Below are 16544 nucleotides of genomic sequence, written 5' to 3'. Positions count from 1 at the left end.
ACTGAGGCCCAAAGGGACTGTGACCCATTGAGAATTTTGGCAGACACCTTTTTTTCAGAGGATGCAGTCCTCTCTTATTCACAAAGCAGCTCCCAGCTTAAGTAGCCATGGAACTGTGTGAATTTAATAATAGTCATTTTATATATTAGTTTAATTAATATTTAAATACATGCAGTTTAATGTTTTCTCTCTCACTATCAGTTCTTACTTTTACAGCTGTCATTTATTGCTATCTCAAATAATTACAATTAATTTGCAAACTTACACATCTAACTCTCTGTCCTCCAATCCCTAACACTGGTCACCTGGGAGCAAAAATACTTTAATCACACATTTTAAATAACAAAAAAGGAGGAAAATCAATTTCCATTCTGTTTATTCTTCTGAGCAAAGCTCATTGTTAAAGAAGACAAAGCATGGATTCTGCTGAGATGATCAATGCAAGCACTGATAGCATCCCTGTTTAACTGCATCAATATAAGAAGAAAAAGATATTGCTTGCAGATTCCTAATGGAAACCTGTAGCTTCTACTGTATTCAATACACTAGCAATATAGGTAAAACCCATTGTGCCAATGAAATTACTGCAGCTAGACTTTCTACTCTGTCTCTTCCCCTTACACTCTTGCAAAAGCAACAGGACAGAGAAAAAATGCCCCATAGAAGACAAACCCATGGTTTGTGTTGAAATAAGTTGCAGACATGCATTCCATTTTCTTTGGATTAGCTTGTTACTGACAGACACAAAATGCTGAACTCTTTTTTTTTTTTTTCTAACCACATCTCCTGCAGTGTAGCAGGCACAGCGCCCACGTGCTATTCATAATTTACACCATGTTCTGTCATACTTTGGGACAGCATGAAGATAAGCAAACATCAAAATATCACAGGCTTTTTTTGTGTGCACTATATTGTACCCAGAGAGGATTTGAAACACTTTAAAAGTGAGGTCCAATTAAAATTTTCAGTTGAAAATCTCTTTTAAAATGCAACACTTCATTTCTTCTCTGATCAGAGAACAAGCCCTTCAGGATGTCAAATCTCATCACAATTCCACTTTCCTTTCCAAGCCTTAGACGCATGAGTTTTTCTCAGGCTAACATACCAGTTTCTGTGGGAGGCATGGGTAAATGGTGAGAAATATTCAAAACCAAGTATTTAACCCTTACAGTTAATGCAAATTAATTTTATTACTTCTGTCGTGGTTTTGGGCCCAACACGACAACAAAGAACAACTTCATGGCCTCTCACTCAGCTCCTCCCCCACACACACACTCTGGGATGAGGAGGACAAAGCTCCTGGGTTGAGACAAAGGACAAGGAGGGCTCTTCACCGATTAAGGTCCCAGGCAAAACAGACTCGACTTGGGAAAGAATAATAATTTAATTTCACACTAATCAAACACACCCAGGACACAGACAACACACAGAGCAAGGCTTACATATGTTACCCCACCCCTCTCTTCTTCCCGGGCCCAAATCACTTTGTTCCCGGTTTCTCTCCCTCCTTCCACCCAGCGGCACAGGGGGACAGGGGATGGGGTTTAGAGTCACTTCACAGGCTGGTGGTTCCTGCTGCTCCTTCCTCCTCAGGAAGAAGGATTCCTTACAGTCCTTCCCTGCTTCCCCACGGGGTCCCTCCCATGGGAGAGAGTCCTCCATGAACGTCTCCTTCATGAGTCCTTCCCACGAGGTCCGGAGCTGCTCCAGCCTGGGCTTCCCACAGAGTCACCGGGGCTTCGGGAACAAACTCCCCCGGCGCCGGGGTCTTCCAGAGCTGCGCAGAGTCCACTGGCAGCAAATCCACTGGCCACAAAATCCAAGTCCACTTATCAAGTTCACCCCTCCTGGCACCTTCAGAAAATGTTCCACCATGTTCCTCTACAGCCTGCCACCTCGCCATGGGTTGCAGGGAAGCTTCTGCTTGGGCACCTTCTTCCCATTCTTCCTCACCAGCCACCAGCACTGCTCCCCTTCCCCAGCACAGCTCTTCTCCCCCAGGTGTTTCTCTGCTCAGGTGTTATAGCTGTTCTTTCATATGTTAATCACTGAGGCACATCTATTGTCCCTCTAATGGCTCCTTGGCTGGGTTTGGAGCAGGGGAAGCTTCTCAGCTTCTTAATGGAGCCACTCCTGTGGCCCTTCCTCCGCTACCAAGAAACCCACCAAACCAAACCAGAACAACTTTCTGTAGGAGTACTGCAGATAAAACAAGTGATGACAGCTGCTGATTCCTCCTTTCTCTAACTTGCAGCTTTGAATTTCCCATCTTCTCTTTCATCCTGGGACCTAGACTCACCAGTTTTTTTCTCTTTTCTGCAAACACTTTAGCTCAGTCTTGCCCTTATGGTCTCCTGGGAATGGACATTGAAGCCCCTTTTTTTTTTGTTTTCAAGGTTAATTCACTGCCTTTCCTACTAAATCTGCTCTTTGCCTACATTCAAGCTGACTTCAGGCCACCTAAAATCTATGGAAATTTTTCCAGGATTTTACCTGGGACAACCTTCTCCCTTGTGAGACTGCTCCTGCCCATCAAATTGGGCACGGATCAGTCCCCAGGCATGATAGCCACACCAGACAAGGGAAGGATGGAGAGGGGCATCATACCACTTCTCTAGACAGCAACATTTTTGATGCTGCCTTAAAGTGGCCAGAAGGCTCAAAGTCACCAAGACAGCTATTTTCAGCTTCTTGCAGTTTCAAGACCTGAGGGATTTCGGTAGATGCTCAATTGTCCGTATGGCAGCTTTAAGGTGAACTAAGGATAAAACCAGTAGTCTATGGATTACAGGCTGAAAACTATTGGACATGGCTAGGTAGACAAATTACTCAAAATCATGAAGTTATTCTTGTGTTTATATTCCAGATTCCAGCTTCAGAGAAAAGAGCATGTGGTACAGTTGGCAGTAGAAATAGTCTGCAGGCACCAGCTTCTACCATTACCTGGGTACATTAGTAACCATTTAAATGAATGGAAGTTTTGTGTGTAGGAATATATAAGCAAAGGGTTAACACTATCATAAAAAAAGAAGAAATTCTACATGAAAAGGCTGGCATTAAAATTGATAGGAATAAAAATTTAGCAATTAAAGAGAAAGTCTGAATAAATCTCTTTTCTCACAGCTGGGCTGATAAGAAGTCAAGCCTTTAGGCTCAAAAACAGAAAAACAAACAAACAAAACAAAACTGTAGGCAGCTGAGAGCTTTGCTTAGCAGCTGATACAATGACCCTTGGTGCCTTTAGGTCCCATCAGAGGTTTCTACAATTTTGGACAGGAGCTCTCAGTGGTATCCTGCTCTCATTCTCATGTTTGCTTGTGAAGGAAACCTTGGTGAATTGAGGTAAAACAGCCTGTGTGCAGCTGAGATGCAGGCCGTGAAGGGAGCCAATGCTGGCTAGTTTCTGTGGGTTTCACTTTCAGATCTGCAAGCTGCTGCTTCAGTCCTCCCCACTGACCCTTCACTTCCATCTCCTCCCCCTCCCCCTCCTTCCCCCATTGCTGAAATAAAACAAAGTGCTCCTAACGTGATTAAAATGTGTCACTGCTGAGCTCTCTAAATTCAGGAAATCTTGTTTGGATTGGGTACATGACATCTACAGTAGCTGTTTCTTGGCTGTGCTTGTTGCTCTTTCTTAAGAGATGAATTTGTACTGCATGCTGAGGGGAAGCAAATCAATGCTCAAATTAAGGAGACTGATGAAACAGTTTCTTCTTTGAAGTTTTTGTTGCACCTGGGAGTTTTTAGTTAATAAGAATTTTCTCTTTACTCTTTATTTAGCTGCAAAAGACTAGCAGGGTTCATGGGTAGACCTATGGGATTGCCCAGATAATATCTTTTAACTGTACAAGGCAAGGGCAGTTAAGATATACTTCTTAGTGGTTTCCTGGGTTTCATTCTAGTAAACCTCTTAAGCAGCAAGGAAAGGCAACCTTTTGAGCTTCTTAATGTTTCAGTTTAACTTAGGTGCTAACCTTCAAATATAACTTTTACCAATGGTTTAGGCACTGCCAAAGCACTTGTGTTAATTGCTATGCTATACAGGTATAGCTACATGGAAATCACTGCTGAAGTTAGTGACTTTGCAATTATAGTCTTCCCTGGGGACCCATAGAATAAGTTTGCAATAGCATCCTCACCACTGCGTGTGTATTCCTATTGGCTATTGGCAAATTGTGGCTGTAAGAAATCCTGCGCTAAGAAGATCAATTTCAAATTCTATTAAAATCACATTCAGAAAAATGCAGCTTTCATCCTTTTAAATATTACTAGTTACAAAAAGAATTTTTCTATTATTTAATTACAATGCTATTGTTAAGAGAACTACTTCTGTTAACCTGTCTTATTTACACTACTTATTTACATCTGAAATGCAATTCAAGCAATAAAATCTTGATTTATGCCTCCACTGCATATGGGATTTTCTAGCTTCTGTCCTTGAAACTTACTAATTCAAATAAAAATTCCTGCTTTTTTTTCTCTCTTCCTATTTTAAAGCCTTCAAAGTACAATATATAAGATGTATGATATGTAAGATATACATATATATTTAAAATAAAATAACATTATCACCAAGAGCATCTTTAGATTTCAAAGTAAAAGATTATTATAGGTTAAAAGACCAGATGTAAAGTAGAGGAAAAAAATACTATATATATAAATCAATGAAGACTGAGATACCTCCTGTTCCCCAATCAGCAGCTCTGTCAAAAGGTTCTAAACTTTGAAGCTTATTTATCAAAGGTCAAAGCAAAATGCAGATTGCCAAGGTAGGTAAGATAATGCAGCATATTGGCATCTGATTTCAGTAATCTTAGATTGAAAGCCAGTTTCCAAGCCACTTCTTCCTTGAGTTGTTGGGTTTTTAATCTGTAATGATTTACTTAACTTTTCACTGCTTCTGCCTGAATCAAGCTCCAGTTTTGAAAATACTTAACCTGATGACGAGATAAAAGTGCTGTCACTGAGTTAACAGAACTAAGGAATATATATAAAATTAAACACATATTTTATACAGGTAACTAGTTGCTTTGTTGAATTATGATCATAATAAGAGTATCACTTTCATAAATAACTACTGTCTTATGCTATGTTTTCAGCTAAGTAGCTACCATTCAGTCTTTCAGTATCTACTAATAATAGTTTATTCATTTTTTGGTGTTTGACCTCCAATAATTCACAACAACTGAGAGAAAAATTTCTATCACCTTTCTATCATTTTTTAACTTTCATATTTTTTTAATGTTCTGAAACTGTAATAAGGACTTCCATGTGTTCATATCTCTCAAGAGCAACTTCTAAGATTAATGTTTCATCCATTTTTTTTTATTGGAAGTAGAATGTCTTCAGTAGTACTAATAAATTTAAACTTCCACATTAATGAGAATGAGAAGCATTTGAGAGGCACTCTTCGTTTAGCTAGAAATGCAAAATTAGACAAAATGTAAAAGAAAAAGTTAACTTTAATAACAGGCTATTATTCAGTTTAAATAAGTAATATTCTGTCTTATGTACCCATCAATGACAAATTTTAGGTGTAATTATAGAAAAGCAGGAAAAATAGAGCTTACAGAGGGAAATTGTTTTACACTTGAACATGTCATTGTATTATTTTTTCGCTGACTTTTTATCTGCCAATAATCACTCTTAATTTTTCAATAAACATCAAATATAGCATATATTTGCGGTTTTTCATAAATGTTCTCATAAAATCAACTTCAAAATTGATTTTTTTTTCATGTTATTTAGACTTCCAAAACTCAGTAAGGCTTAATGGAAAAAAAAATAAATATATATATATATTTATATATATATATATGGAGGGGTGAGAAGAAACACATGCCTATTGCATTAATATTTTTATAAGTGTGCCTACTAAGGAGAAAGGACTTTTTTTTTTTTTCATGTCTATGTTGTGCTGACAATACTCCAGGACCTATATAGAATTGATTACGTTTCTTTAACCTCTTCTCCAGTGTTGTATTTACAAAACCTCTCTCCAGTTCACCGTTACCCACTCTGCACAAGGGTATGAGTGCTACACTTAATAAATACTTTTCCATGGAAAGAGTTAGTGCTGGTCTTTCTTAATTTATTTAGTTTTTAGCATTAAAAGGGCTTTCATGTAAAAACAACAAAAATGTTAATATAAGCTTATTAAGCAATAGTATATAGTATGAGGACAAGTAGAAGCATTTTGAAAGACAGAATTTGGGGCATTCAGTCAGTTAAGCATTTAGCTTACATTTGTCATTACATTATGGGTGTTGAACACTATTACAATGCATATGATAAATATGGCCCCACAAATAATGAAACAAATACAGATTATGAAATTCCATAGTAATTATAATTTTGAAGAAACTGCACTCTCTGAGAAATTGTGAAAGCCCAGTACCAAATTTGCAACCTTTCCCTTTCAGAGGAAAGCCTCCTTCATCGGCATGACTCCAACTCCCTGAAGCACTGGGAAGATCCAATCTGTCATTTCTAACCCAACTCGAAATCCTGAAACTAGGAGTTAAATCAGCACATTCCTCCTAGTCTCTAGCATTGAGTATCTAAGTCTTTAGTAGGTTGGCATATGGTCTAGGAATCAGCTGTCTATTGATCTAGAAATGAAAGATCTGTCTACACCAGACATTTTGCCAGCTACAACCAGCTGCAGTGTAGTGTGTGTGGTCAGCTGCCTTCAGTGCACTTAATGTTTCTCAAGGCACTGCTAATTACTCTGAAGGATTTCAGGATGCACAGATGTGTGGTTTGAACCTGGTGTCTAGGTCTTACACCTTCATTAAAATAAGATTTACTATGAAATACAACATTGTAGGATTTCTCATTGTTTTGATCTACGAATCTCTCTTGTGCTAAAACATGCCCCCTGAAAATCAGAGTTTGTCATCTGATTAAACATGGCTGATAAGGAAAACCTGACTGTAAGTAGGTGGGATTTTTTAATTTTTAATTTTTCATCCATATATACAATTTTCCTGTCCCCCATTAGCAGAAATATCTGAATAGTTTAAGGTTTATTAAACCCTCAAAGGCCTAAACTTCCTGCTTCTTGGAATGCAGCATGGAAATAATTAGAAAACGTTAATCTATAATACAAATTCAAAGTTTAATATGTTTACTGGTCCCTGTAGAAAAGGAAGTTTTATCTACATTTCTGTAGGCACTGTCTTACAGTTTCTCCATGTGTAGCTATTAAAAGAGCATACATACAGATGAGTTTTTAGATTTCTGATAGCAATTTACTTACCCAAAGATCCCATTTTCAACCAGCAAACTAGATGCATATAGTCTGGCTTTCATTTTGTGGTTACATTCAGCCTGTAAGTGTTTGCTGCTGAGCATGTCCTTGGAATAACAAACAGCATTGGCAACTTCATCCCCTAAAAGTTTATATCACGTCTGCTGGATTAACACTGTAGAAAGTTACAGGGAGTATGATAGCATATTCTACATTTGGATGAGTGCTGGACAACATTAAAGAGTGCATGTTGCAATGATCGAACAGTTGTTTTGGCTAAAATCCTGGGCCACTAAATGAAGTAATGTTTCTGTGAAGCTGGGATATTTACCCCTAAAATAAATCCAAACAATTTTATCAGACCTGTTACTGAGTTCAGCTCTGGCACCATTACTCAGCGTCCTCACTTCCAACTCCATAGAACAGTTTAAATTACATGGCAAAGTTTGTACCTCACAGTTTGTTTTGACCAGAGTCTTGCAGTACGACCGGTTTTGGGCTGACTGAAACATTTGTGGATTGAATGCATCATACCTTCAGCACAGGCTGTATTTGACCCCATTGTGATGAACTAATATGGAGCTTCTACATGCTCTCATGGTTATCTACAGTACAATAACAAAGAATTTTTTTGCATCAGATCTCAATTAATTTGGCCATGCAAGATCTTCTTTAGGTTTTGTTTCAGCATTCCCAGTTAATAAATACAGCAGAACTTCACAGAAATGGAGACTGTTAAGTTGAAAGCAACTACAAACCACAAAACTGAAGAGGATTACTCGTTCATTCACAAAGAATGGGAAAAGGAAAATTAATACACCAAAATGTTTCAGAGTATTGCTGTGGCATGTTATACATGTCACCCTCATCTGTGTTCACTAAAGGACAGCCATTACAATATACAGCTCTGCAACACACCTGGAGGCAATGCAAGACTAACTTATTCTGATATGTTTCTAAAAAAAAGAATCCTGAAATGGTTAAAGGAGTAAGAGTGATTTCAGATAAAAAAAAACAACACAAAAAACAAACAAATAAACAAACAAACAAACAAAAAACCACCAAAAAAAAACAACAAACAAAAAACCCAAAACAACAAACAAATAAAACAAAAAAAAAGGATATTTACATTATTGCTTTCAATCTCCATGGGAAAAGAAAAAAAGCTTCAGATTAAATGATCAACATCCTGCAGGTATTTTTCTTCTTGAGTGTGAGAGGAAACATGTCGTGAGTAAATATATTCCAGTTTATTGCTAATGCACAGGAGCCTTACAAGAACTAATTTTTGAAATGACATAATCTATATCTAAAGCCAAAGTGCAAGCAACAATCAATTATGTTTTCATTCCAAGTATGCTTGGATAGAAAATTTAATTGTTTGCTGATGAAAGGAAATAAAGAACTTCTCATTTAAAAGAAAAGCTTAGTTGCTACCAGCTTTGTTTTGAATTTGGATTTTTTCCATTTTTTTCTGACACTGAATATTAGATCCAGCAAGTATCTGAATTTATTGGGTAGTCAAAAGCACAATTATCACACTGTATGAAAATATAAGTAGTAATATCAAGTCTTTTATGACTTGATTTGTGTTTAGGAGCAGATCAGGAATTTTCTGAAGAAATGGGATTTTTTTTCTCATCTTGGAAAACACAGATCTGCTGACACCAAATATTTTCACAGCTAAAATACCTGTTCCAGTGAATGGTCAAGAAAACACAAAGCTGTGATGGACTTCCTGCAGGCATGCTGGGAGTCTGAGGAGTCCTGAGTGCATTGCCTGAAGGAAAGCTTACATGCCTGAGAGCAAAGGGCTTCAGTGCAAAGCCAAGAACCTCCTGCTTTCAGGTGACATGGACCAGAGAGTGGCAAGACTCAGCCATAAGACCTGAATATCTGTAGGTTTCCATCTCTCCCTTTCAGTCCATTGGGACATTGTGTTAAAAAAATTTGAATTAAGATCAGAGTTGTTCTTTAGAATGTAGGAGTCAGTTCTACCCATTACAAGCAGGAGTAGGTGGGACTATTTAACAAAGAAGCAAATTCAGAGACATTATTTACTGTGTGTGTTTACTTTCCTGGAGATGGGAGATCTTGAAAGTTTTACCACTTCTCCTATATTTCATTACAACTGAAATTTTACATTTTTTTACTATCCATAACAATAAGCAAGAATAGTAAATAATGATCACATAACAGAAAAGATAGCTTCAGATGGCGATGTGGCTATCTGCCTGCTGTAGTTCTTCAAGTGTTTCACAGAGTTGGCAATGTAAACCAAATAATTTTAACTAACTAAAAGCAGACTAATACATAAATATCATAGAAGTAAAACATAGGCATATGAGATCATCCTCTGTGTGTCCCGGACATTTCACATTTTGAAAATTGTCTGCTCATGCCAGCATGTTAACCCATCAGATAATAAAATTACCACTTTAAGTAATACTGCTGTGAAATGAACTTGTTATTTTTCATCAAAGAAAGTTAAAAAATCCAAGAGATGAGGAGTATAATAGCTCAGGGAAACCACTGTGCTAATGCATCTAACAGTTTCCCAAACCTAACTACACCTCTTTCTAGATTGGAGTTTGAATAAATTCACGATTGCTTGGACCCATCTGTGTAGACATACCCTATATGGTGGCCATTTTTTGCCCTTCAAATACTGTTTAAGCTAGGGAACTAGCATGGAAATAATTGTTGCTGCAATACAGGATAATGCAGCTATAGTCAATGGAAAAGCTGGAGCCTCAGTGTCATGAAAAATGTATGTTTCAGATAAATGCCTTAGTGTGGTATTTACATACGCAAGAAAACAATGGTGTGGCATAGCGTGAATAATTTTCCTTCTAAGAATGAGCAAACCATCTTAACAGACAATACCTTGAGCCTTTAAAACAGTTTGAACACTGAAAAATATTTCTTAATATTTATCACTTTGAAAAATTATGCATCCTCATTTTAATTCAAAGACTTTCAACAGAGCTATGCTGCTCTTGAACATGTACTGTAGTTAAGACCATTACCAAGGTGACAACAGAGTGCAGATGCATTACTGCATCATCATTTTGTTGGTTGTTGTAATTTCCTCATATATCTCATGCCCCTTTTGTGTGTTAACTCAGTTGCTGGTTTAACAGTGCCCTAGTGTAGAAAAAAACCCTTGTTAATGTTATCTTCTTTGATCTCATATTTGATTGTGTTTTTTCAAGGCATTGTCAAAGGCCATAGGTGCTTCTCTGTTGTTAAGGATCATGGTTTCACAAATGCTCCAAAGAAAAATAATGGAAAGAGCGAACCTTAGAATGCAGTACTCCATTTTATGTCTGTTGGTTTGTTTGTTTGTTGAACTGCTTGGTTGGTTTGTTTTCTGTGGGTACACCAGTGTGCAAGGGAATGAATGAGCTCACAGACATTTAATGGGTTTGGCAAGTGTAAAAGTACTCACAGTTTTAGCATTTAAATTTTGTCATATGCAAACGTTAATGAGCATAGTATGCACGGTTCCTCAGAAGGAAGATGGGACTGTTCAATATTAGCACTGTTTCATTCATTTCATTTATACTTTTGTATGTTTTGCATTTGGCAGGCTTTTCCAAATAATGCTACCAGAGTACAAAAAGGTGTAAAATGAGGAAAGGAGTGGCTCAGTAAATAACTGAAGTCAGTATTGACTGAATGTAATGTTACTTATGACACACAGTATTCAATCAGGTCTCTTTTAGAAGCAATTGATATTCTTGATAGCCTGTACCTAGTGTTGTCGAGAGAGTTAGAAGGATGTTAACATTTCATTACTCTTGACATTGATTTTTTTCTGCTTTCTTCACAACAAAAGTCAAAACGTGACCTCTTTTTCCACTGAATTAGTTCCGCAGCACTTGGCATTATTGACCTCCTAATGAAAATTAATGATGACTCTTTTGATTCAGTCTTTCAAGTAGGCACACCAAGCACATTTAAGAAACAGGCGCATTTATTTCTCATATTGAAATGAAATAACACAATATTAAGTAATGAAATGTACATTAATGCAATATTAAATTTGCAAATTTAAGCACACAGAATTAATGAGATTTAAAATGCATTATTAGGAGCTGATGCTGCAAAGATTTAAGCTTGGCAATGGTTTTAGACCTGGAAAGCCAATGGGTTATACATATGATTAGAGCATTCAAGCCCCAGGCCCTAAATTTATTGTAAAAATCTGGCAAGTCAGACATATTTCAATATGCAACAGAGTCAATTGCACATTAGCTTAGGTATTTCCATGCTTTTTCTTTTTTTTTTTTTTTTTTTCCATTTTAAAGCTAGAGAATAAATCAAATTATTTTCAGACACTTTTTCTTCTTTGCTCACAAGCTGTCATCCCACAGGCATTGATTTTCTTTCATACAGAGCCTTAAACAAATGCTTAAGAACAAACTGATTTTAGTCTATCAGTATGGATCCATTCTCTCTTTCATGTATGTAGTTAAGTATTACCTATACCAGGTGAAACAGGAAAGGTGGATGGATTAATATCTGGAGATTGGGTGAAGACTGATAACTTGGATGAAGGGATAGAGTGCACCCTCAGGAAGTTTGCAAATGACACTAAATTGGGTGGGAGTGATGGTCTGCTTGAGGGTAGGGAAGCTCTTGACCATTGGGCCAACTCATGCCCAATGGCATGAGTTTCAATACGGCCAAATGTCAAGTCCTGCACTTTGGCCACAACAATCCCCGGCAGCACTACAGGCTTAGGACGACTGGCTGGAGAGATGCCCAGTAGAGAGAGACCGAGAGGTGTTGATTGACAGCCAGCTGAACATGAGCCAGCAGTGTGCCCAGGTGGCCAAGAAGGCCAACAACATCCTGGCCTGCATCAGGAACAGCATAACCAGCAGGACCAGGGAGGTGATCCTGCCCCTCTACTCAGCCTTGGTGAGGCCGCACCTCGAGCACTGTGTGCAGTTTTGGGCACCACAGTGTAAGAAGGACATTGAGGTGCTGGAGAGGCTGCAGAGAAGGGCAACTAGGCTGTTTAGGGGTCTGGAGAACAGGTCTTATGAGGAGAGGCTAAGGAAGCTGGGGCTGTTCAGCCTGAAGAAGAGGAGGCTGAGGGAGACCTCATTGCCCTCTACAACTACCTGAAAGGAGGTTCTAGTGTGGTATGTTGGCCTTTTTTCCCAGTGATAAGACAAGCAGAAATGTGGTCAAGCTGCGCTGGGGGAGGTTCGGATTGGACATTAGAAAAAAATTTATTCACAGAAAGAGTGGTGAGGCATTGGAACAGGCTGCCCGGGGAGGTGGTGGAGGCACTGGCCCTGGACATGTTCAAAAAAGGGGTAGACATAGTGTTTCATAAGATTGATTAGTGGTTAGGGCTTGTAGGGTGAATGGTTTGACTTGATAATCTTGAAGGGCTTTTCCAACCTTGACAATTTTATGATTCTATGATTGTATGAAAGCTTGCCATTTTATCTAAACCTTTTCAAATTCCTGGGACATTCTCCCAGAAATAATTCCTGAGGAATTACCTAGGAAATCAGCAAGAAAAATTAATAAGCTTACTTTTGTCATCTTTTTCCTTAGACAACAAAGACTATGATGCATATCTGTCTTATACCAAAGTGGATCCTGACCAATGGAATCAAGAAACTGGAGAAGAAGAAAGATTTGCTCTTGAAATCCTACCAGATATGCTTGAAAAACATTATGGGTACAAGTTGTTCATACCAGACAGAGATTTGATTCCCACAGGAAGTAAGTAATGTCTCTACACTTGTTTGTTTCCAAAACAGCAAACGTAGTGATTGCAGTGATTGTTTTCGTGTCATTTTTATACATACTCTTTCAGAATGTGATCTTTCCTGTGTTGTCTTAGAGAGTGGTGAAGGTAAGGCAACAAACATACTTAATGTGCATTTACTACATAAGAGGATTATTTTTTAGTAATTGTTTTATATTGATTGGAGACAGTTCAGAAAGGGCATGCATAAATAAAGGAAATGAATGAGACCATTTTATTTTTTTTCACAGATCTTTTGAGAGCACACAGACCTAGAGGTCTGTTTTGTTTGGACTAGGGCAAGGATTGAGTGATACCATCTACAACAAAGTAATGAATTCTATTAAGTGTCTGCTGCAGATAAATGTGTGGTGAACGTACTAGATTATTCTCAGAAATTGAAAATTAGAATTGATTCCAGCTGGTGCAAGTAGATAATTTTCATGTCTCTTTCATATATTCCAACCTATGTATAGTAATTTTTTGTAAGTTGCTGTCGTATTCTTTATAACATCAGTATAACCATATAGACAATTACTAAGATCAATGTCTTTTGCTAACAATAAGAAAGGATGCTTTGTATAGGCAAAGCACAATATCAAACAATTGCATGGATATTTTTTAAACCAACATCAAACCAAGCATTAATTTGCAGGAGACAGAACCATTTTTGTGAATGTGTGTGGTAGTGACATGAAAGGAAAAGAAGAATCAAACCTCACAGTACTCCTTTGAGTATCATTTGTGTTTGAGCCTGAGTCCCTGAAGCACATAGTTGCTGCTCTGTTCCCTACCTGGGTGACTTTGCCTCTTTACAGAAAAAAGATGGTGATGGACACAGTTGCTATTGTATCCAATAAAGATAAAGATATTGGTATAAGACCACAGCTCATAAACAAACACTCACAATCCATAGAGCATGGAGGGATAGAAGTTTTGCAGGATCACAGAATGTTTGCAGTTGAAGGGACCTCTGGAGGTCATGTAGTCCAACCACCCTGCTCAAGCATGGCCACCTAGAGCAGGTTGCCCAGGAACATGTTCTGGCAAGCAAACTTGGCACATTTGCAAGTGATTTTTTGCATATTTCAGTGAGCTTTTCTGGAAGTAGGTATTTACCTCTGGTGTTTCTCCCCAGTCTGTTGGAGCAGAGTGTTTCCTTAGATTGATTTTTGAACAATTGTCTTATTTTGTAGCCTACATTGAAGACGTGGCAAGATGTGTAGACCAAAGCAAGCGTCTGATCATCGTCATGACTCCAAATTATGTGGTAAGAAGAGGCTGGAGCATCTTTGAGCTGGAAACGAGGCTTCGAAACATGTTGATCACAGGCGAAATCAAAGTGATACTGATTGAATGCAGTGAACTACGAGGAGTTATGAACTACCAGGAGGTTGAGGCCCTGAAACATACCATAAAGCTCCTCACTGTCATTAAATGGCATGGACCAAAATGCAACAAGTTGAATTCCAAGTTCTGGAAACGTTTACAGTATGAAATGCCTTTTAAGAGGATTGAACCCATCACAAACGAGCAGGTGTTAGATGTCAGTGAGCAGGGGCCCTTTGGGGAACTGCAGACCGTCTCTGCAATTTCCATGGCTGCTGCCACCTCCACTGCTCTTGCCACTGCCCATCCAGATTTGCGCTCCACCTTTCATAACACATATCATTCGCAGATGCGCCAGAAACACTATTATCGAAGCTATGAATACGATGTACCTCCTACCGGCACCCTGCCCCTTACCTCAATAGGTAACCAGCACACCTACTGCAACATCCCCATGACACTTATAAACGGGCAGCGGCCACAGACAAAAACTAACAGGGAGCAGAATCCGGAAGAGGCTCACACAAACAGTGCGATCCTGCCCCTCTTGCCTCGGGAGACCAGTATATCAAGTGTCATTTGGTGACCGAAATGCAAGGGGCCATCAACCCCCTTGAGTAGAAGCTGACTCTGCAGTCCGGTGCCTGGAACTACATCCTCGACTGCTGCTGTTAAACATGCATTACAATCGATAACATACGAGGAAAAACAGGGTCTTGTACATATGTTTTTTGCAATTTCTTTGTAGCATCAGTCTTCCTGTTCTACCCATGTCTCTTCCCATTCACATTTTTGACTTTGTTTTATATGTCACTGGAATTTGTATATTTACATTTTTTTAAATGAATAGACTGCTGTATAGATAGGAAACTTTTTTGCTTCATTAGTATAGTTTTAGACTTCTTGTTTGTTTGGTTTTAACCTCTCTTTGGAATGCTTGGACAAAGCTATGTTGATATCAGAAACACAATCCATTTTGTTAGCCTGCCTAGCCTGATTCCTGAAGGCCATGCCTGCTGCAGTTCATGTCTTTTGGAGAATATTTGTTCCTGGAAGGATCCCATCCCTCACTGAGAGCTCCAGTTTCATTTCTACTCCCATAATGTGCACTGCTCTTTCCCTGCCCTTACAACAACCCTCCCTTTGGGGTAACACTACAGTTTGATCATGTAACATGTAACTTGGTAGATACCTGTCAAAAAACAGAATATACCCAACCTGTTATTGGTTGCTTCATGGTAGTCACTACAGAGTGTGTAGAAACTAGAGATAGTTTGGTTTTTGCTTTCTTTGTGGTTTTTTTTGTTGTTTATTTTCGTTGTTGTTTGTTTTTAATTATTATTTTTTAAATGTTTGTATTTCTTTTATAAATATAAAAGCAAAACCTATTTTTAAAACTTCTTGAAAAAGTATAAATGTGGTTGTGGATTTTATTTTTAAGAATTTAAGTTTTTCTTTTGTCCCTCTCAAAATCCTGCAAATAAGATCATTTGTGACTGTCAAGCAAGAAAGACAAGTGAGGCAATAGGCACTGAAGTGCAGAGAGTCCTCCTGATGTTTACGGTGATGACTTCGAAACCAAAGGGGAATAAAAAGATGGTATTGTAGATGGTTTGTCAGATTGTATTATAGAAAGTGTTATTTTCTGAAAAAGTAAGAGCAAAAACACTATTTTGCTGTGGATTACAGAGTCCCCTTGTATTTTAATGTTCCAAAAACTGTACTTGCTTTAAAATTATATATTCAAGATTAAGAAATTTTCTTTCATTTGATTTTAGCTTGTAACCATAAGTAAAACTTTATTAATTTCAACATTATTTCAGTAAGAACTCAGGCAGAAAAAAATGACATGAATATCAAAAACTATCATTGTTTTCAGAATAAACTTTATTTATTTATACAAAATTAATATTTAAATCAGACCTGGAAGTATTGAAAACAATTTATTCACTTTAATGAATAAATAAATTAGTTTTATTTTTATGTACGATTCTATCTTTGAGGAGTTGCAAATAATGAGTCTACCATGACTGCCAGAGAAGAAAAGAAAGAAACGCTATGTTTATAGCTGGATATCTTTAAGACAAATGAAATAAGCATCTTAGTCATATTTATGTTTTAAGTATTGGAAAATTCCTTTCTGATTTTAAAAAGAGAGAGGAGCTATGTTGTAGCTCTACACCATAT

The 16544-nt window shown here is 37.9% G+C and overlaps 1 protein-coding gene across 1 annotated transcript in view; it reads left to right on the top strand.

The window, feature by feature from the left end:
- The window catches only part of IL1RAPL1 (interleukin 1 receptor accessory protein like 1), a 703718-nt gene extending 688104 nt beyond the window's left edge, over positions 1-15614 (top strand). The window contains exons 10-11 of the mRNA XM_051608467.1: positions 12833-13003; positions 14225-15614. Of these exons, the coding sequence (XP_051464427.1) occupies positions 12833-13003; positions 14225-14943 (890 nt within the window). The 3' untranslated portion in view covers positions 14944-15614. The remainder of the gene's footprint in view (positions 1-12832; positions 13004-14224) is intronic.
- The last annotated feature ends 930 nt before the right edge of the window (positions 15615-16544 follow it).

This window comes from Apus apus, chromosome 1 (assembly GCF_020740795.1).
Source record: "Apus apus isolate bApuApu2 chromosome 1, bApuApu2.pri.cur, whole genome shotgun sequence".
NCBI lineage: Eukaryota > Metazoa > Chordata > Aves > Apodiformes > Apodidae > Apus > Apus apus.
This window is presented reverse-complemented; position numbering and strand designations above follow the sequence as displayed.